General features: G+C 42.6%; 1 protein-coding gene across 1 annotated transcript; it reads right to left on the bottom strand.

Moving 5' to 3' along the window:
- Window positions 1–835: 835 nt before the first annotated feature.
- LOC150054027 (cytochrome P450 2C3-like) lies at window positions 836–19,772 on the bottom strand. The gene is made up of 9 exons (XM_090346200.1): window positions 19,568–19,772; window positions 14,076–14,238; window positions 11,868–12,017; window positions 10,679–10,839; window positions 7,205–7,378; window positions 6,245–6,386; window positions 3,191–3,378; window positions 2,563–2,704; window positions 836–1,041 (listed from the first exon to the last, which is right to left on the bottom strand). The coding sequence occupies exons 1-9, from the start codon at window positions 19,733–19,735 to the stop codon at window positions 860–862; spliced, it is 1,470 nt and encodes a 489-aa protein (XP_090202326.1). The 5' UTR covers window positions 19,736–19,772; the 3' UTR covers window positions 836–859.
- Between the last annotated feature and the right edge of the window lie 1,767 nt (window positions 19,773–21,539).

The raw sequence follows: 21,539 nt of genomic DNA, 5'->3' as shown, positions 1-21,539 counted from the left end.
TGAATGCATGTCATTGTTATTGTAGTATATGTTAGCAGTTTTGTTATCACACATGGATGCTTTCTCTCTCTTTTTTTTTTTTTGCCAGTCCTGGGGCTTGAACTCACCGCCTGAGCACTGTCATTGGATATTTTTTACTCAAGGGTAGTCCTCTGCCACTTGGGCCACAGCACCACTTCCGGTTTTGTCTATGTGTGTGGTGCAGAGAAATTTAACCCAGGTCTTCATGCATGCTAGGCAAGCACTCTACCCTAGGCCAGACTCCTGGCCCCCCCATGTAGATGCTTTCTACATGGATTCATTTGTTCCTTTGAATACATGAATTTAATCCTAATTTCTAACTCTCTATCTATTCCTTCTGTTAGCTTTACAAATGAATCTCTCAACAGGTCACTGTTTCTAAGAAATGATATTCACAGCCATGCTTTTTTATATCATTGGGAATTGCCTAAGGACTTGGATAACAGGTGTGGACGGTAGTAAACAGGAGAAACTAACAAGAAACTACACAGGATGAGATGGGTCATTGTAATATTTTATTCTAGAGTTTTTCTAAATTCACAAAATTAAATCTAATTATTAATTTTTACTAAAACAAAATATCAAATCAACTGGTTCTCAACTGGTGAGATAGATGCAGTTTCTGAACTCAGGGTTGTATTATTGAAAGAACTTTATTGCAGATAATAGAATGGCATTTCTTTCATGAAGAGTAACTTGAACAGGATCTTTATTAAGGGTTGGGGAAATCAGATGAGGCTGAGATGGGACATGCAATATCTGTAGTTAGACAGCTGTTCAGGCAAGATGGGCTCAATGAGATGAGACAGCAAAGTTTTCTTTAGCCTGCCAATTTTATTCAGACTGGAATGAAAGAGAGCTTATAGGAGGGAGGTATAACCGCCAGGCTGTTTTCAACTGGGGTAAGGTCAATATCCTTTGGATCAACCAGTGGTTTCAAGGTAAAATTCTGTAAAATGTTTGTCAGGACCAAAAACAGTTCCATGCGGGCCAGTCCTTCTCCAACGCAGATTCTCTTTCCTAAAATGACATAAATGAATTAATCAGTAAATCCTGATTCTGAATAACACACATAATGGTTTCAGTATATATGTATACATGTGGGATCCAGAAATATATTCATGAACCATTAATTCATTGATGACTTCTATTTATGACAGCATTGTTTCTTCCTTCCTTTACTCAGCCTACATTTCTGTTGGTATGTTATATGAAAAAGTATCTACTGTGCAATCACATTGACACTGCTGCACTGAGACTTTTTAGTAACAACTTCCTCGAAACACAGGCATACAGGCAAATATACACACTCACTATTCCAACTCATGTGAACAAAGTGTCTTCCACCACTGATGCAGACCTCAGGCTTCAGTACTCTGAAGGATGAGAGGAGTTCTCTAATATTTGCACATAACTTCTTAAAGCTTTTCCAGAGCCTATCATCAGTAGACATGAAAGGAAATGTGACAAGCATGGATACGATCAGCATTTCAGGCTTCATTTCTGTATGTCCCACACACACATTTCTCCCACACCCAAGAGATTGGTCTCTACTCTTCCCTAAACAGCCTGGAAATTCCCAGTTGAAGATTCTCAGCTTTCATCATTTCTCTAGCTGGGAAGCTCTTCAGCTCCGCTCGGCTTGTCATTCTCCAAAGTTGTTTTTAGAGTTGCAGCATTGCTTTTCCAAACATCTTTGCCATCGACGGGATATAAACTCCACTCCTCACCTCCCTGTTGTTGGTCAGTGTTCACCAACACTGCTAATGCTTACAGTTCGCATGAAGATGAAGTTATTTATTCACTTAGTGAACAAACTAGAATCTAAGAATTCTTTAGGTGAGGGGAACAGTTCTGGGGAAGTGAATAAGATCCCACACAAGACTACCAATACATTTGCAAGAATTGACTTCTTAAATTACTTGAGAAAGGAATTGGTAAAACTGCACATCTAGGAGCAGCTCATAAGAATCCTAGAACTGGATCTTCAGGAAGCAAAAACAGGAATAGAAATGCTCAAACCAGGACCAGGAGTTGGGCCTAGTGGTAGCATGCTTGCCTAGCATGCACAAAGACCCAGGTTCAATTCCTTGGCACCACATACACAGAAAAAGATGGAAGTGGTGCTATAGCTCTAGCCATGAAAAAGCCCAAGGACAGTGTCCAGGCCCTGAGTATAAGGCCCAGACTGCAGGACAAGAAATAAAGTAAGAAAGAAAGTGAGAGAGAGAGAGAGAGAGAGAGAGAGAGAGAGAGAGAGAGAGAGAGAGAGAGAGAGAGAGAGAGAGAGAGAGAGAGGAAGGAAGGAAGGAAGGAAGGAAGGAAGGAAGAAAGAAAGAAAGAAAGAAAGAAAGAAAGAAAGAAAGAAAGAAAAGAGAGAGAAAGAGAAATGCTCAAACCAAGGAGAAACAACCTGGAAGTTGGGATCGTGCCTCTGGCCTCCTAGAAACAGCAGTTCATCCAGCCCAGAGAGCCTCCATGCAAAGCCCTCCTGCATCTCACTTGGCCCCTAGTACACAGATGACAGCAAAGCTTGCTGACCTGCTGAAAATGGCATGAAGTAGTCACTCTTCTTAAAGTTGCCACTTGCATCCAGAAAGTGGCCAGGGTCAAATTTCTCTGGGTTGGGAAACTCTTTGTCATCATGCAGGACGGAATGCAGAGATGTCAATATGTTTGTGCCCTGGTAGAAGAGAAGCGGATACACCAAATTATAAAGGAGGTCCTACAACTTGAAAAAAATAATCCTTAGATTTATATCAGCTAGTCCCTTTGTGGTGTTGATGAGGAGATTGTGTCCAAAAAAAAAAAAGCAAAAATGCAGCGGCCAAGAGCACAGCCTAGTGACAGAGTGCTTGCCTAGCATGCGTGAAGCCCAGGGTTCGATTCCTTGGTACCTCATACACAAAAAAAGCTGGAAGTTGGGCTGTGACTGACGTGGTAGAGCACTAGCCTTGGGGACAACCCAGGGACAGTGCTCAGGCCCTGAGCTTAAGCCCAGGACTGGGATAAAAAACAAACAAACAACAACAACAAAAAAACCAATACCTCAGGTCAGACACTTCATATGTGGTTGTGCTCTACTCTAAGAGAGTAAGTGACCAGAGGTGTTACTACTGTGATTGCTGAGGGCTTAAGATTCCAAAGCAGGAAGAGAAAGGCTTCTCACCTTTGGAATGAGGTATTTTCCCAACTGAATGTCTTTGGTCACTGCATGGCTAAGATTGGTTGGGACCAGGACAATGTATCTCTGGATCTCATGCACCACAGCATCTGTGTAGGGCATTTGCCTTCTGTCCTGCATACAGGGACTGCGATTCCTTCCAACCACACGATCTATCTCTTCCTTGACTTTAACTAGCAAGAGAAAAAAACAGAATCTGTAGGAAGTAGAGCAAGAAAGCCTTTTGCACAACCTCCCTGAACCACTGTCACACTGTCACATTGTGATGGGTGATGAAGATATGGGAAAGAAAGACTGTTCCCGCCTCCTTAAAGGAGAAATAACAATGGAAGGGGAAATATGACACAACTAGAAGCCGAGAAATGTGCATATAATTTAAAGATAAAGAAGATCTATGGATATGAATGGGAATGGGAGAAATGAGGAGAATGAGGGAGGAAGAGATAATACTGATCAAGAGGCACGGTCCTCATGACCTGACTTGTAGAATTAAAACTTCCTTGCATGTGGGGCACATCGCATCAGGGAAATGGAAACCTATGCTGTAAAAGGAGGCCTAACTCATGGCCCAGTGCTCATTCCTTGGTCTTGGGAACGCACCTGGCTCAGATGGTGCCCACTGCCCGGTTGGAAGGCATACAGGTGGTTTGCTATATAAAGTAAGGCCACCTCTGGGATTGAACCCTATGTTAGCTAAATGGACTTCCTCAATAAACGAGTTCCTGCCTTGACAGGTCTCCCTGATGCGTCTGATTGTCCTCCGGAGAGGGAGGGCTGGGTGCTGGTGGTCAGTCGACCCTCTCCTTTCTTGGCTTGTCCTGGTCGGGGCGTGTTCTCTCTATCCCTCCTGCAGGTCAGGAGGGACTGACACTTGCACAACTACTTAAAATTTTGATTGTGTAAAAAAAAATATATTGTATACTTTTAACATGTTATTTAAGCATATTACATAGTCTTTCTACTTACGATCAGCATAGGGAGTGTAAAAAGTTCAATAACTTTTTTACAGTAACTTTTTTTACTTCAGCCAGCACCAGTGACTCACTCACACTTATCATCCTAGCTACCCAGAGGTGAGATCTGGGGATTGTGGTTCAAAGGCAACCTGGGAAGAAAAGCCCACTCTTACCTCCAACTAAACCACCAAAGAGTTGAACTGGGGCTCCAACGGTAGAGCAGTAGCAAAAATCTAAGGCATAGCACCCAGACCCTGAGTTCAAGTTCCACTACAGTACTAATGAGAGAGGAAGAGAGAAGGAGAGAGAGAGAGAGGAAGAAAGAAGGAGAGAGAGGGAGAGAGAGAGAGAGAGAGAGAGAGAGAGAGAGAGAGAGAGAGAGAGAGAGAGAGAGAGAGAGAGAGAGAGGATTTCCTGAGTCTACTTTGCTGAGTATATGTCATGTGAGAAATGTGAGAACACGGGGATTATTGAGTCTATATTTTTAAGCGGTTACCATTCACAATGCATAATGGGAGGACAAAAAGGACCACAAATGAAGTGGCAATTTTTGGTGCTGGAATCATAGAAATGAGTCTTACGTGGCTTGTTACCGCCAAAAATGTCTTCATGCCTTAAATCACAAAACATGATTTAGTATTGAAAGAAATGCCCCTTCTATGAATATACAATTTAAGAGTAGAGTGGAAAAAAAAATCTTTGTGGGTCTTGAACTTGGCCTGGGCGCTGTCCCTGAGCCCTTCAGCTCAGGGCTACCTCTCTACCCTTGAGCCAAGCCCCACTTCCTGTTTTCTTAAGATTGATTGGCGATAAGAGTCTCAGGACCTTTTGTGCTCAGGCTGGCTTTGTACCTTGATCCTCAGATCTCAGCCTCCTGGGTAGCTAGGATTACAGGCATGAGCCACCACACCCGGCTTGGAAAAAAATTTTTAAGGAAAATAAAATGTGCATTTGCACAAGAAGTCACGTTTTCAGGGATTTTGTTAGACATTTTTGTTGATCATGGGCTTGAACTCAGGGCCTGGACACTGACCCTGAGCTTTTTTTCAGAAGAGGGGGGTCATGGGACCTGAACTCTGGGCCTGGGTGCTGTTTCTGAGCTCTTCAGCTCAATGCTACTGCCCTACCCCTTAAGCCTCAGCTCCACTTCCCATTTTCTAGAGGTTAATTGGAGATAAGAGTCTCTCTTTAGTGCCATGACTGGCTTAGAACCGCGATCCTCAGATCTCAGCCTCTTGAGTAACTAGGATTACAGGTGTGAGCTACCTCACCCGGCTTGACCCTGAGCTTTTGTGCTCAAGGCCAGTGCTCTACCACTTTAAGCTACAGATGCCTCCACTTCTGATTTTATTTTAAATCAGAAAGAATATATATGCCAAACATTGTGTTACACACCAGTAATCTATGCACTAAGAATACTCTGACTGGAGAATTATGAGTTCAAGGTCAGTTCATGTTATAGAGCAAGGCTAGCTCCAGCTACAGAACGAGACCAATGGTAAGACAAGATAGAATAAGAACGCAATGAATGGCAGGGCACCAACTGATTGTGTGCAAGGTCTTTTCAATTTTCAGCATCAAATAAATATTAATAAACATTTTTGTGGTTTGAAGTATGATTCTTTGCTACTAGAAAGGATTATTATGTGTCCTCACATAAGTCTTTACATTGCCAGTGCATTTGAGTAGCTAAGAGGCAACATGCCTGCTTGGCATACAAGAAGTCCTAGGTTCAATCCTCAGTACAGCAAATAAAAATATCTTTGGACAACTGGATATTTGCTTGGGTTGATAAAGGATGATTCTGCCCATATCCTACGATAAATATTATACTGGCATGGCATTGGTGCCAAAAGTACACCACAGCAAGAAAATCACTGTCTTCCAATCCCTGCTGTTTAAACATTTCCTTTGCAACACTGTTAACTAATTTAAGGTGGCTGCATTCAGTGTTAGGAAAATACTCTAACATGAGGATTTTTTCTTATATACTCATTATCTAAGCAGGTAACGGGTAGGATGGGTTATTTAGTTGTCTGTCAATTTCATCCTAGATTTTCATCTCTGCCATCTGTGATCATACCTGAGACTTCTGGATACTTCATTAAGAGCAAAAGTCCAAACAGCATGGTAGTACTTGTTGTGTCTGTCCCAGCACTAAACAAATCCCATATGGTAATGACAAGGTTTTCCATGGTAAATTCAGACTGTTGGTTGCATTTTTCCTGGAAGGGACATATGGAATATAGTTGGTTTTTTTTTAAGGTTTACAGGGAATGGTAACATAAAACAATTCAACCTAACATAAGCATTTGATAAATGAAACCAGACTTTCCAAACTATTTTATCTGAGGGCCAGGTGAGCTGATTGAAAATCTATAGGTAAGAGTTACAAATATCCACATTCTTCACATCCACTGGAGCAAAGTGGATCCTCCATGATGTTTTGTTTTGGTATAATGTCACTCACTAACACAATAACTGTTTTGCTGTCTGTCCTGTCCAGAGTTCTCACAGGCCCTCCTGTATTTCACATCCCCAACGCCCATGGCCATTCCCACTTCACAAATCATACCCACCCCAGATCCTCACATAGTATCAAGATCATCTCCTTAAAGTGTCCACACATTGAATCTCTCCATTTCAAAAAACTATTTTGTTCTCTGTAAGCACAGCATGAGTTTGCTCCAAATTTACCTATAAAGACTTCGAGTCTCCAAAGATAAGGTTTTTACAGATATCAATCTATTCTGTGTCCTTTGAGGTTATTTTATGTGCAATGAGATGCTATCCTCAATCTTGAAAGGGTGAGTCTGAATTCAAATCAGTCCCCCAATTAAAACCTACTTTTAACATGTGAATATAAAACCCTCTCACTGTTAGTCCATGGAGAACTTAAAATTATCCCAAAATTTATACAAGCACTGGTTGATAGAAGCATTGAATATATTTTAGGGAAGAAAATATCCTCAGGAAAAAAAAAGAACAAATCTGTAAATTGGATTAGCCACAAACCTGAAGTAAAAAAAGGAATACATTATACCTTTTCCATTTTAATCAGGAAATAGTCTATAAAGTCCTCAGGGTTATTGGAATCCAGAGATTGTTGATGTTCTTTTATTTTCTTTGAAATAAACTTGAATTGTTCCTTAACTATTTTAAAGAGCCTCCTATGACTTCCTGGGAAATAATCTAAAATAGGGAAAACATTGTAGAACTGGAAAAAAGGGGAAAAACAATATACATGAACTCGTATAGTTGAAAGAAGAAAGAATATTTATAAGCTCATTTGGAAATATTTAAAGACATTTGCTAGTTATCAACCCCTCTGCCATACACTGAGAAAAGCAAAATGCAACATATCAGTTGCAATAGAATATACTTGGAGTTCTCAGGCCAGAACACTGACAAAATGACCACCTGTCATTTTTACAGGCTACAAAGCAACTTCAGAACCACTTACATGCATTTCCTGGTCACAAGGAATTTTGTTTAGTATTACCACTTTCCTGATGGGAATGCAAATGTCAACAATGACACCAAAAGCAGTGATACCAACACTAGAAGCCAATTTATCAAACCCTGTGACTTCCTAAGATTTTAGCTGAGATTAAAAATAATTTTAGCCAGGCCAGGAGTTTAGCCTCATGGTAGAGGGCTTGCCTAGCATGCACAAAGACCCAGGTTTGATTCCTCAGTACCACATACATAGAAAAGCCAGAAGTGGTACTGTGGCTCTAGTGGCAGAGTGCTAGCATTGAGGAAAAAGCCCAAGGACAGTGCTTAGGCCCTGAGTTCAAATCCCAGGACTGGCAAAAACAAAACAATAATAATAACTTTAGTCAAGAAGCATAGCTTACCTTTGTGGTATGATCACTGAGAGGCTGAAGCAAGAGGTTCAGGAATGTAAGACTACTGCCAGTTACAATTCAGTACCCTGAGTCAAAGTTAACAAACAAGCTGTGCAGCTCACCCATAGAAGTTAGCCTCGCACTAGCTGAGACTATGAGACTCTGCTGCCCTCAAGGTTAAAAGTGACCTAAGAATTTTTGGTTTTGCCCTCTCTACCACTGTTCTGAATCTTAAATCCAGAGCAGAATGCTAACAGTGATGTTTACTAGGCTATTTTGTCTTATGCTGCCTGCCACTAAATTAGCCTCACACTACTAATTTCCTGTTTTAAAGGTATATTTCTTCTTTTCCCCATTCTGGTAAAATTTAAAGAAAACTGATTTACATTTGTTTACTTGTTGGTTTATTCATGCATTCATTCGTTTGTTTGTTTTTAGAACTCTAAACCTTCCTGTCTGTCTTCAATGTAGCTAGGATTTCTGGTGAGCTTTACCCTGTTGCTACAAAACAGCTTTTAAATGACTGAGCTCCTGATACCAAAATCAGATATGCTAGGAAAGGGAATCAGAAAAACACTGCACCTAACACTCCTAGTCCATAACTTTTCTTTAGTTCTTTTTTAGAATCAAGAACATTCTGATGGTCTTCATATAATAGCAATATGTGGTCTGAGGACTTTAAAGTGGGATAATATAGCCAGACATGGTAGCTCACTCCTGGAATCCTAGCTACTCAGGAGGCTGAGATCTGAGAATCATGGTTCAAAGCCAGCCAGGGCACTAAAGACCGTGACACTCTTATATCCAATTAAACACCAAAAAATGGGAGGTGGGATTGTGGCTCAAGGAGTAGGGTGGTAGCCTTGAGATGACGAACTCAGGGACAGTGCCCAGGTCGAACGTTCAAGTTCCATGACCCACACACAAAAAAGATGGGCTAATATTTAATTTACAGGAAACAAAACTGTTCTCGGGCCAGGAGAGTGGCCTAGTGGTAGAGTGCTTGCCTAGCATGCAAGAAGTCCTGGGTTTAATTCCTCAGTTCCATGCACAGAAAAAGCCAGAAGTGGTGCTGTGGCTCAAGTGAGAAAGCTCAAGGGCAGTGCCCAGGCCCTGAGTTTAAGCCCCAGGACTGGCAAAGAAAAAAAAAACGTTGGAGAAAACAAAAATGTTCTAGACCGGGCTGGGCGTTTAGCCTAGTGGTAGAGTGCTTGCCTAGCATGCATGAAGACCAAGGTTCAATTCCTTGGTACCACATACAAAGAAAAAGCTGGAAATGGGGCTGTGACTCAAGTGGTAGAGCTCTAGTCTTGAGAAATCCCAAGGACAGCACTCAGGCCCCAAGTTCACACCCCAGGACTGGCAAAAAAAAAAAAAAAAGTTCTAGACTATTGAATTACAAAAAGCTTGTCTAAAAAACAAAGGTTGGGGGGAGGGGGTGGAGGAGGGAAATGGGGACAAAAACATGAGAAGGGTTGCAATGATTGTTAAGTAATGTACCTTCTAGCTGGCCAATATAATGTAACCCTTCTATTAACTGCAATAAAAATTTAAAAAACACCAAAAGTCAGTTTTTTGTCCCAAGTTTTTTTCATCAAAAAGAACAAAAAGAAGATGTGTGATTAGGACCATGGTTCAAGGGGTAAAGTTCTTCCATAGGAACATGAAATCCTAAGTTAAAACCCAGTACCATGGGCCGATGTTTAACCTAGTGGTAGAGCGCTTGCCTAGCATGCACGAAGCCCTGGGTTCGATTCCTCAGTACCACATACATAGAAAAAAACCAAAAGTGGTGCTGAGGCTCAAGTTGTAGAGCTCTAGCCTTGAGAAAGTCCAAGGACAGTGCTCAAGCCCTGAGCTCAAGCCCAGGACTGGCAAAAAAAAAAAAAAAACCAGTATCATTGTTTTGTTTTGTTTCGTTTTGGGGTGGGGAGGCTTGAACCAGGTCTGGGCACTGTCCCTGAGCTCTTCAGCTCAAGATTATTGCTTTACCCTTGAGCCAAGCCCCACTTGCCGTTTTTTAGAGGTTAATTGGAAATAAGAGTCTCAGGTACTTTTGTGTCCAGGCTGGCTTTGAACCTTGATCCTCAGATCTCAGCCTCTTGAGTAGCTAGAATTACAGGCGTGAGCCACCACGGCAGGCATCATTTTTTTTTTTAAGAAGAAAAAGAGACATAACTCAGCACTTAGCCTTCTCAACTTTGGCCCTTCTATCCTCATACACCCTCTTCAACCTTTGCACATACACATGTGCTCCCAAAAATGCTTTGTTTTCCTTCTGTCAGTCATGGAGCTTGAACTTAAGGTCTGGGTAACTGGTTTTGCTCTTTTGCTCGATCCCAGTGCTCTACCACTTTGAGCCACAGCTCTACTTCCAGTTCTCTGGTGGTTAATTGGAGATAAGAGTCTCGTGGACTTTGCTGCCCTGTCTGGTTTCAAACTGCAGTCCTCAGACCTCAGCTTCCTGAGTAGCTAGGATTACAGGCATGAGCCACGAGAGCCATCTAAAAATGCTTTCTTTAGTCAATGATGATGGCTTCATATCTTCTCAGGTCCCTATGCTTGAATATCCCAGATTTCCTTCTCCTCAGCCCTCATCTTCCTGAGTGGTATGCTGTGAGCTGTGTGCAGGACATGGATCTGGAAACAGTTTTCCATGACCTTACCTGTATCCAGGAAGTGCTTGAGATTTTCAAATTTTCATGGAAATTGCTAATCAAGGTTTGGAATTCTGGATCACTATAGTCAAAACGATTCTTGAAAATGATGGAGGAGATCACATTGCAGGGAACACAGGACAGAAGGAAGGCAGGATCACAGGGAGAGCCTAAAAACAACAAATATTAAAAGTAAAGGCACAATGCTCATGCCAATCTTAAATTTACTACTTAAGTACTTTATATTAATAGTTGCAAAAAAATGAAAAGCACCCAATCTGGTGAGTTAAATAATACTGACTGAAAAACACAGTGAGATTTTACCATAGAGAATAAGTTTAACTTTTTGAAAGTATTTAAATCCTGATGTTTCAAACTCGCGTTATCGCATCTTGTGATCCTGACCTTATCTCTTCCTGCCTGACTTGCTCTCTAGTCTTTCTCCTAGCCCATCCCCAGGCCCACATAGGCACATCTGCATCTGCATATAGAGATTTGTGTAGTAATAGCCATCATCTTCCAGTCTACACCCTTCCACGGGAGGTGAGTTACACAGGAAGAATTTGGTTGTCTCTGTATTGAGCCTAAACAATTTGTTAGTTGTCCACATTATGGCTAAGACTGCTTGCTGATCACTAAAATCCATAGTCTCATCCTCTCCGCATACCCCTAGATATTCACATGTTCCAGGTCCTCTAGCAGTTTAGTGGAGCCCTGTACTAAGAAAGAGTCAATGGAACTCGAGAATTTTTCTTGTGCTCCACTTCTTCCGTTGGTCTTTCTTCTTTCCACCATGTTATGCTGACTGCTTCATCTCTTCCTACTGTTACATGAGCAAGGATAACTTCCTGTTCTCTCTCTCTCCCTCTCCCTTCTTTCCTCCCTTCCTCCCCCCATCTCTTTCTGGGTTTAAACTCAGGGCCTGTGTGCCATCCCTGAACTTTTTACTCAAGGCTAGTGCTCCAACACTTGAGCCACGGCTCCACTTCAGCTTTTTGGTAGTTAATTGGAGATGAGAGTCACTGACTTTCCACTCTGGCTGGCCTGGAACCATGATCCTCAGATCTCAGCCTCCTGAATAGGAAGGATTACAAGTGTGAGCCACCAGTCCCCAGCTCCGGTCTTCTCTTTCAATCCCATTGTAATAGCATTCCATATAGCCTAAGTATTGCTGTTCCTTATATAAATAAATACATACCATTGGTTTTTTTTAAAGCTTCCACCAGACACAAGGCTTCTTCTTGAATTCGGACTTCAATAGTTTTCTTCCCCATCCCCATATTCCGCAAAACCATGAGGGAGAAACGTCGGGTTTGCATCCACGTTTCCCCACTGCTGAAAACAATTCCTATAAAAACAAGGGGGAAAGGAAAAAAATGCCCCCTGTTGCCATGGCTTAGAGTTGAGCATGCTCATCTCAAGAGGTGGGGATGTAATGATGACAGCCCTGAGGTAAGGATGAAAAGATATAATTGTGTCAATTTCAAGATTTCCTAGTGAACTCTTGAACACTACCTCAAGAGGGAGTGGCACAGAGAGACAGAAAGAGAAGGAGAAAGCACTCCTCAGTGTTAGAAGGAATCTTATGGCCATCTATTTCTCAGAAAAGAGACATAAATATGAATAAATGGCTCATTACATCTTAACAGGCATCTGACATCTTATCCACTTATATTCTTCCATGAAGTGTTTTTGCACCAAGGAAAGAGAACATCTGAATTTCAAGGGTAGAATAAGAGGAGGGGAAGAGTAAGCTAACTGAAAACAAAAACAGAGACTCCCAAAACAAATAGGTCCCCCCAAGTTCTCATTGTGTTTACTTATCATACACAAGGAACATGTAGGACCCACAGTCCAAACTGTGACTCTTCATCCTTTCCCAGACTGGCCCAGAGTGGAATACTTTTTCCCATGGCTGGGCAGCACCAGTGAGTCTGGCTCCAGTCAGCCACACAGCTATGGTGCTCAGCAGTGGTTTGTACTGTTGCACTGGGCTCTGATGTGTGGTACATGAAGTGTATTAAATGAACTTCTCACTTAAGGTAGTCTCAGCTTATATGAAGTATACATGGATGTCTGTGCACCAGATGTGGAACAGCATCTTCCCACAATATTAAATGACTCATATCTTCTGATGTCTCCTAAATAATCACTCTGGTTCTCCCCCGTCCTCTTTTCAGGGCATATGTGTGCTTTATGCTTCATATTTTACTGGGTTCAGATATCCCTTAGTCTTTTTTTTCTAAAGAATAGAAATGGGGCGGGGGGAGTCTGGCCTAGTGGTGGAGTGCTTGCCTAGCATGCACGAAGATCCAGGTTCGATTCCTTGGTACCCCACATACATAGCAAAAAAGCCGGAAGTGGTGCTGAGACTCAAGTGGTAGAGTGCTAGCCTTGAGAAAGTCCAAGGACAGTGCTCAAGCCCTGAGCTCAAGCCCAGGACTGGCAAAAAAAAAAACCAGAAATGGAGAGCAAGTATGGAATATTCTAAATTTATAATGAATCCTATATTATACAAACTTCTGAAGTAGTCTCTTGGATCCATCCATGTTTTAAGACAAAAAATGAAATATTTAGTCAACAGAATATTTTAAACCATTTTCTTATCCTCACTTTACTCTCTATTTCCCCTGATTTTCCTAACTGAGAATACTTGAAAATGGATGAACTTTAGAAGAGAGAGAAATACTGGACTTTGAACTTAGGACTTTATGTTTCTAAGCAGGTATTATACCACCTGAGTCATCCTCTAGTTGTATTTTGCTTTATTTTCCTAGTAGAGCCATTTTTTTTCCACCCAGAGTCAGAATGAGACTTCGATCTTCTCACCTACTCTCTAAATGTAAGTGGAATCACGGGCAAGCACTAGCATAGCCAGTCTCTCGACTGAGCTGGGAAACTCACCAACTTCTTATCCCACATGATCCCAAACTGTGATCGTCCGAGCATGAGTGGCTGGAGTCAGAAGCTGGAGGCATCAGAGTCAGCCACAGTGTACTAGTAGTTCTATAAAGGTTCTCAATGAATTTAATATAGATAAAAACATTGGGACATATTCGCAGATTTTAAATGTCAGTTGATCATCTCTTGTAGAAAGTGTGTTCGTTATTGATTACTAGACATTCCCAAGAGATTGAAAAGGATGGAAAAAGGGAGACTGGATTTCATCAGGACACAGTGTGTGTGTGTGCATCTTTTTGTATATGTTTAGTTAGTACACTAGACTTCATTAATATATACATGATACTATCTAACACAACCTTAAAATATTTATGCTTAGGCTTGTTTTGGAATTATGAAAACTATGTCACGGGTATCTTATTGCTTCTCACCTATTAATTTATTTGCACTTTTGCTCTCTTTATAACTTAGCAAACACTGTCCGCAAAAAAAAAAAAAAGCATACCAAGTCCTTTCGTGATTTTTTCAAAAACTGGGATACTCCCACGTCCAGCAAATTCCTCTGCTTGATCAATCAGGGCTTCCTTCACTGCTTTGTATCCATGCAACACCACAGTGGGCTTCGTGCCGAAATACAGAGTGAACACGGGGCCATAGGTTTTTGACAACTGGAGGAGGAGCAAGAGATGCAAGAAATGTGAGGCTTTCTAAACTGAAATGTTGTTAAGTATGGAAAATACATTTAATTTTATTTACCTAAATGGTCATTTTAATGTTCATTCATCCATTTGAAAAGAAATCAACTTTTAGATGCAATAATATAAAAAGAGAATAAATATAATTATATTCTATATAGAGAGAATATTATATTATTATATTTTATATAATATTATTATATTTAGTTATATTTTATTAATAATGTTACTATCATTACCAATATCCTTCTACATGACAGAATCTAAATTATGGAATTGTCCATATTATTTTATTAATATTTCCTATTGGGCCTATTGACAACATCAAAGTTTTCCTTTCTTCAACTCTTATGATAAGTGATCCCTTTTGGGAGTGGGTTTAAGGAAAGGGCCTAGACAAATGAAGAGAGGAAGCAGAGAGAATGTAGTCATAAAATGTAATACGTGTACTACCAAATGAAGAAAATGGAAGCCGGGTGCCAGTAGATCAAACCTGTAATCCTAGCTACTCAAGAGGCTGAGATCTAAGGAAGATGGTTCAAAGCCAGCACAGGCAGAAAAGTCTGCGAGACTCTTATCTCCAATAAAGTACTCAGAAAAAGTAAAAACAGAAGTGGGGCCATGGCTTAAGTGGTAAAACACTAGCTTTAGGTACAAAGAAGCTCAGGGATAGTGCTCAAGCTATGAGTTCAAGCCCGGGACCAGAAATTTACAAAAACAAAAGAAGATGGAAGGAAGGAGTGAATTGGGAGGGTTGAGTGAGAACATTGGAAGGGATAACATTGATTAAGATGCACGTATTCACAAACTGCTTGGCTGAATGACAACTCTTTTGTATAACTACTTAAAGATAATAATACTTAAAAATGATTTCTTTCTCTCTGGCATAAAGAAAAATCTGTCAATAAAGAGGAGGGGGGAATGCAGTCATCATATTCAAGGTATATCCTATGAAATTAAGAACACTGAGGGAAAGGCTTGGATGAATGGGTGAGAAAGGTGATTTATTGTATAGTAATTCTGTGGCACCTCTACTTAAAGATATATAGAGACTAGTAATCATCCTCACTACCTATTCATTCTTTTTTCCCCTTTCATTCTTTTCAGAACAAAATATTTCTACACATTAAGAATGCATGAGAACATGGGAACCTGCCATCTCTTTAGGCTGAAAGCTGTATAAACCTAAATTTTCTTTTCCATTTTTATTCACCATTAATTAATACCCCTTCCATTTACCTAATACAGTGTTTATTGCTAAGATAACACTTCATATATAATATGAAAATATAATTAGTATTTCTATGTTAAGGAAGAAGAAATTACAGCTCAGAGAGACTTAAAACAGGCCCAGAATGATAAATTTTAAAAATGGGTAAACTGGGATCCTGACACAGAGCTCAAATCACAGGCAGAAATAGCTTCCAAGGGGCAATGTTCTGGAAATGAGCTGTCTCTTGGGGAAGCAGACTTTTAATCATTCTATCAGGTTTCACAATGCTTTAACTGAGTAAATTACCAAGACTGGAGATGTTATTGACCTCAGTTGTTCAATAGATACGTCATCAAGTTCCTAAATTTCTAGTTATGTCCTTGACTCCTAATCAATATGTGCTTTAGAAAAATTTAGTGTTGTAGCTAAAAAATGAATAGCTTATTATTGTTATTGTTGTTGGTAGTAGTAGTATTATATAGTTGTACCAGGGGTTATAATTGCATAGGTAAGTTTATGAGTGTAATACTTCTTTTTATCCCCTCCTAAACTGTTTTCAAAATGTATTTGAATAATTGATATACAGAGGGGTTATAGTTACGTGAATCAGGTACGATCAGTATATTTCTTTTTTGAGACCTGTCTCCCTTCCATTCTTTCCCACCCATCCCCATCCATAGGATATCTAGTTCATTTTCCACATAGCATCTAGTGAGAATTACTGTTGTATTTGTTCATCCTTGCTACACCTTTTATGTTCCCTTCCTTGCCCCCAAATACAAACAAACTAAGAAACAAAACAAAATAAAATAAAACTAAACAGCAACTAAAACAGCAACAATGGCAACTAAAGACTGTCTCCTGTTTCCTTTTCTGGGAGTTCATTTCAAAATCTGTCCATACAATACTTCTTAGTCAGTGTCACCCCTTCCTTTGTTCTCCCCACTTTCCCTTCCGGTTCCTACCTTCAAGTTCCACAGTTCATTCTGAATACTTTGTTTTAACTGAATAAAAGGGTTTGTTTTGATTATTGTTCATCAGAGAGAACTCACTGTGCTGAAAAAAGAAGGTACTTAAGCAAATAGATTTGTTTTAGCAATTTCAATAAATGTGTCTTACAGCTCTAGCATTATATACAATAAGGTTTAATAGATTGTGTTTGCTTAAAAAATACTCTTCACAGCTGGGCATGGTGGCTCACCCCTGTAATCCTAGCTTCTCAGGAGGCTGAGATCTGAGGATCATGGTTCAAAGCCAGCCAGGGCACTAAAGACCGTGGCACTCTTATATCCAATTAAACACCAAAAAACAGGAAGTGGTGTTGTGGCTCCAGGGATAGAGCAGTAGCCTTGAGCTGAAGAGCTCAGGGACAGTGCCCAGGCCCAGAGTTCAAGCCCCACGACCAAAAAAAAAACAAAAACACAAAACAAAAACCACACTAACTCCTTACTTGAGCCTAAAGATGTCCAGTTGGCAACCCCAAACAGGCAAGAACACAGCAAATCTCATTTGCCTTAAAATTTGGATGTGAGTTCCACTGAACCTTGCATATAGGCATGTTGAAGATACCATGATAACCGAGGTGGTTTCCCAATTTACACAGACATCTACAGTGCACTGTTCCAGAAGCTCTAGTGTAGTGCCCTACACACTCTGAGATGAAGGATTTTTGAGGCAATCCCCTGAGTAGGGGCAATGATCTCATGGGTGTCAAATGACCCCCTTGCAGGACCACAGGACAAGTAAACATCTCAGGTAGCACTCGGAGATTTCTCTTGAGCAACAGAGACCTCCTGGACAGAGAATGGAGGTGACAATTTCCTTTCCACTAAATAGAGATTTTTTCGGCAGAAGTTTGGCCTAGTGGTAGAGTGCTTGCCTAGCATGCATGAAGACCTGGGTTTGATTCCTTGGTACCACATACTTAGAAAAAGCTGGAAGTGGTGCTGAGGCTCAAGTGGTAGAGCTCTAGCTTTGAGAAAAATCCAAGGACAGTGCTCAGGCCCTGAGCTTAAGCCCAGGACTGGCAAAAAAAAAAAAAAAATAGAGATTTTTCTCCCAGCTTCCAGTAGCAAAATGTCCTTAGCACTAATAAGATTCTGGATGCGGGGCCCGGGAGTTTGGCCTAGCGGTTAAAGTGCTTGACTAGCATGCACAAAGACCCGGGTTCGATTCCTCGGTATCCCACATACACAACCAAGCCGGAAGTGGCAGAGACGAGACACAACCAAACCGGAAAAGTGGCAGAGACAAGACTGCGACGGCGACAGAGAGCGAAAGAAGCGAGCTGAGCTGAAGTGAACAGAGCCCAACCGAGTGGTGGCCGGAGCGAGCGGGGCCAGGAGCGTGCGGAAGCAAGCGGGGCCGGAGCGAGCGGGGCCGGAGCGAGCGGGGCCGGAGCTAGAAAGGGGGCCTAGCCGGGCCGGAGCGAGCAGAGCCAGGAGCAAGCGAGAGCTGGCCGGGCCGGAGCGAGCGGGGCCAGAGCAAGCCAGGAGCAGGGCCAGGCCGGAGCGAGCGGGGCCAAGAGCAAGCTGGAGCGAGCGGGGCCGGAGCTAGAAAGGGGACCTAGCTGGGCCGGAGTGAGCGGGGCCGGAGCGAGCGGGGCCGGAGCGAGCGGGGCCGGAGCGAGCGGGGCCGGAGCTAGAAAGGGGGCTGAAGTGAACAGAGCCCAACCGAGTGGTGGCCGGAGCGAGCGGGGCCAGAGCGAGCAGGACCGGAGCGTGCGGGAGCGAGCCGAGCCAGAGCAAGCCAGGAGCAGGGCCGGGCCGGGCCGGAGCGAGCGGGGCCAAGAGCAAGCTGGAGCGAGCCGGGCGGAAGCAAGCGGGGCCGGAGCGAGCGGGGCCGGAGCTAGAAAGGGGGCCTAGCCGGGCCGGAGCAAGCAGGGCCGGAGCGAGCGGGGCCGGAGCGAGCGGGGCCTGAGCTAGAAAGAGGGGCCTAGCCGGGCCAGAGCGAGCGGGGCCGGAGCTAGAAAGGGGACCTAGCCGGGCCGGAGCGAGCAGGGCCGGAGCGAGCAGGGCCGGAGCGAGCGGGGCCGGAGCGAGCGGGGCCGGAGCGAGCAGGGCCGGAGCTAGAAAGGGGGCCTAGCCGGGCCGGAGCGAGCAGGGCCGGAGCGAGCGGGACCAGAGCGAGCGGGGCCTGAGCTAGAAAGGGGGGCCGGAGCGAGCGGGGCCTGAGCTAGAAAGGGGGGCCTAGCCGGGCCGGAGCGAGCAGGGCCGGAGCGAGCGGGGCCTGAGCTAGAAAGGGGGGCCTAGCCGGGCCGGAGCGAGCGGGGCCGGAGCGAGCGGGCCTGAGCTAGAAAGGGGGGCCTAGCCGGGCCGGAGCGAGCGGGCCCGGAGCGAGCGGGGCCGGAGCGAGCGGGGCCTGAGCTAGAAAAGGGGGGCCTAGCCGGGCCGGAGCGAGCAGGGCCGGAGCGAGCGGGGCCTGAGCTAGAAAAGGGGGGCCTAGCCGGGCCGGAGCGAGCAGGGCCGGAGCGAGCGGGGCCAGAAAGAGAAAGGGGCCAAAAAAAAAAAAAAAAAGATTCTGGATGCTTTGCAAATCCCTTTAGTCTTCCCATTGTTCTTTCCCTTCTATACAGCATCCAAGCTGTCTATTGTGATTGAAGAGACAACTGGTAGACCTAGCCATGTGGCCATGCTGAAATTTAAATACCTCTTTTCTGTTTTCTGCATTCCTAAAGAATATTTTCATATTTTCTTTGCAGTGAAAGGCCAAATATAATAGGCTATGAGATTCAGTCAGATTTATGGGCTCAGACTCAAATAACATTTACATTTTTTTTATATAGTCCTGGGGTTTGAACTTAGGGCCTGAGCACTGTCCTTCGGTTATCTCAAGGCTAGAGCTCTACCACTTGAGCCACAGCACCATTTCTGGCTTCAAGAATCGAACCCTAGTCTTCATGCATCCTAGACAAGCACACTACCACTAGGCCATGCTCCCGGCCGACATACACATTTTTGAAAATCACATCTTGGTGGTCAATGAACACTTCCCTTTAAGTCTATATTTTTTAAAAGTATGTAATACTCAGCCCAAAGTCTGTTTGATTGACTCATAGCAAACAACTGAAAGAAAATTAATTGTACTTACCTCCACTAAAGATTTTAAAAAAACCTTACTTTTGAACTGCAGAACATTTCCAACAATTGGAAGAGGAGTAGGGCCAGGTGGAAGCTTCCCTTTCACATAGCTTCGATTCCATAGAGAAACAAGAATTAAGCAGGAAAGACAAAGACCCAAGAGGAAGGTAAGATCCATTGCTACACCTTCGTGGAAGTGGGATTGAAACCTTAGAGACTACGGATCCTTGAAACAATATATGTGCTGATTAGCAAGCAAGTACAAAGTCTGAATATTGGGTAAGCCCATTAGGTAAGCCACTTACCCAAGGTACTGTTTGATCTGTCTGTGGAAATCAATATAAATAATAGCTTTTCTATTTGTCTGTGGTGTCAACTGTCAACTAGACTCTGTTTCAGAAATGGTGAGTAATAACCACATTTTAAGACTGATTTGAGTGATCTGAGTTAAGTTACTTGAGGAAAACATCACTAGAACTGGACATCTAGGAGCAGCTCATAGGAATCCTAGTGCTGGGTAGAGAGCAATAGAAATGCTCAGCCAAGGAGAAACAACATAAGAAGGGCAGCATATAGTGAACTTATAGACAGCATTGTGTTAAATGAAAAAAAGTTGAAGACATTTTCTCTGAAGAGTGAGACATATCTGCTTTTCCACTCTGGATCATGGGGCTTGTACTCTGGGCCAGAACATTGTTCCTGAGCTCTTCAGTTCAAGGTTACCACCCTCCCCTGAGCCACAACCCTACTTCCCATTTTCTAGTAGTTAACTGGAGATAAGAGTCTCATGATCTTTTGTGCTGGGGCTGGCTTTGAATCATGATCCCTCAGATCTCAGCCTCCAGTGTAGCTAGGATTACAGGTGTGAGCAACCGCGCCCAGCTCTACTTCTAAATTTGTCAAGTTTTGCTCAACTTTACTTCTGAATTTGTCAAGTTTCGCTCAACAGAATCAGAAATCTGGAATCTGAATATCACTGAAGGCTCTGTAATATAACTACTTGGTCTATGCCAGTTTCATTAAAAGTATGCAAATTGTAAACAAGTACTGCGTGTGCTAAATGCTTAATAAACAACAACAACAAATAGATGTTTACTTGTTTCAGGTGAGGAAGCTAACATTTATTTAGACTGTAATATATGACTGATCTACATTTATTAGATCATTTTGTAATTCCGCAAAATAATTCAAGGTACTAAATATTATTTTGTGTACCTTAAAGCTATACTAGTTCAAAAGTTGGATCCTTCTTTGTCACCTTGCACTAGAATTAACTCCAAATGGATCAAAGACCTGGAGGTAAAAGCTGACACACTGAAAACTTTACAGGAAGGAGTAGGAGATACACTAGGCCTCCTTGGCACAGGTCAAAACTTTCTTAATAAGGACCAAGAATCACAACAAATCAGAGAAAGGCTGGATAAGTGGGACTGCATTAAACTGCAGAGCTTTTGTATGGCAAAGGACATAGCTAGTAAATTAATTAGGAAGCCTACAGAGTGGGAGAAGATCTTCACCAACCAAACAACGGACAAAGGCCTCATATCTAAAATATATCAACAACTCAAAAAATTGAATCATTCCCAAGCTAATCTCCAAAGTAACAACCATCCCATTAAAAAATGGGCCAAAGACTTAAAGAGAGTCTTCTCTGAAGAAGAAACAAAAATGGCCTATAGACACATGAAGAAATGCTCAACATCTCTGGTCATAAAAGAAAGCAAATCAAAACAACGCTAAGATTCCACCTCACTCTTTTAGAATGGCCAGGATCAGGAAAACTAATAACAACAGATGCTGGAGGGGATGTGGCCAGGAGTGATCACTACTACACTGCTGGTGGGAGTGCAAACTCGTTCAACCACTATGGAAAGCAATGTGGCAGTGCCTCAAAAGGCTAAACATAGAACTCCCCTATGACCCAGCAATTCCACTACTTGGCATTTACCCAACCATCCAGAAACAAGGGCATACTAAATCCA

This window comes from Megascapheus bottae, chromosome 15 (genome assembly GCF_031878675.1).
Source record: "Megascapheus bottae isolate mThoBot1 chromosome 15, mThoBot2.hap1, whole genome shotgun sequence".
In the NCBI taxonomy this organism is placed as follows: domain Eukaryota; kingdom Metazoa; phylum Chordata; class Mammalia; order Rodentia; family Geomyidae; genus Megascapheus; species Megascapheus bottae.
Note: the sequence above shows the minus strand (reverse complement) of the source record. Positions and strands in the feature narration are given on the sequence as shown.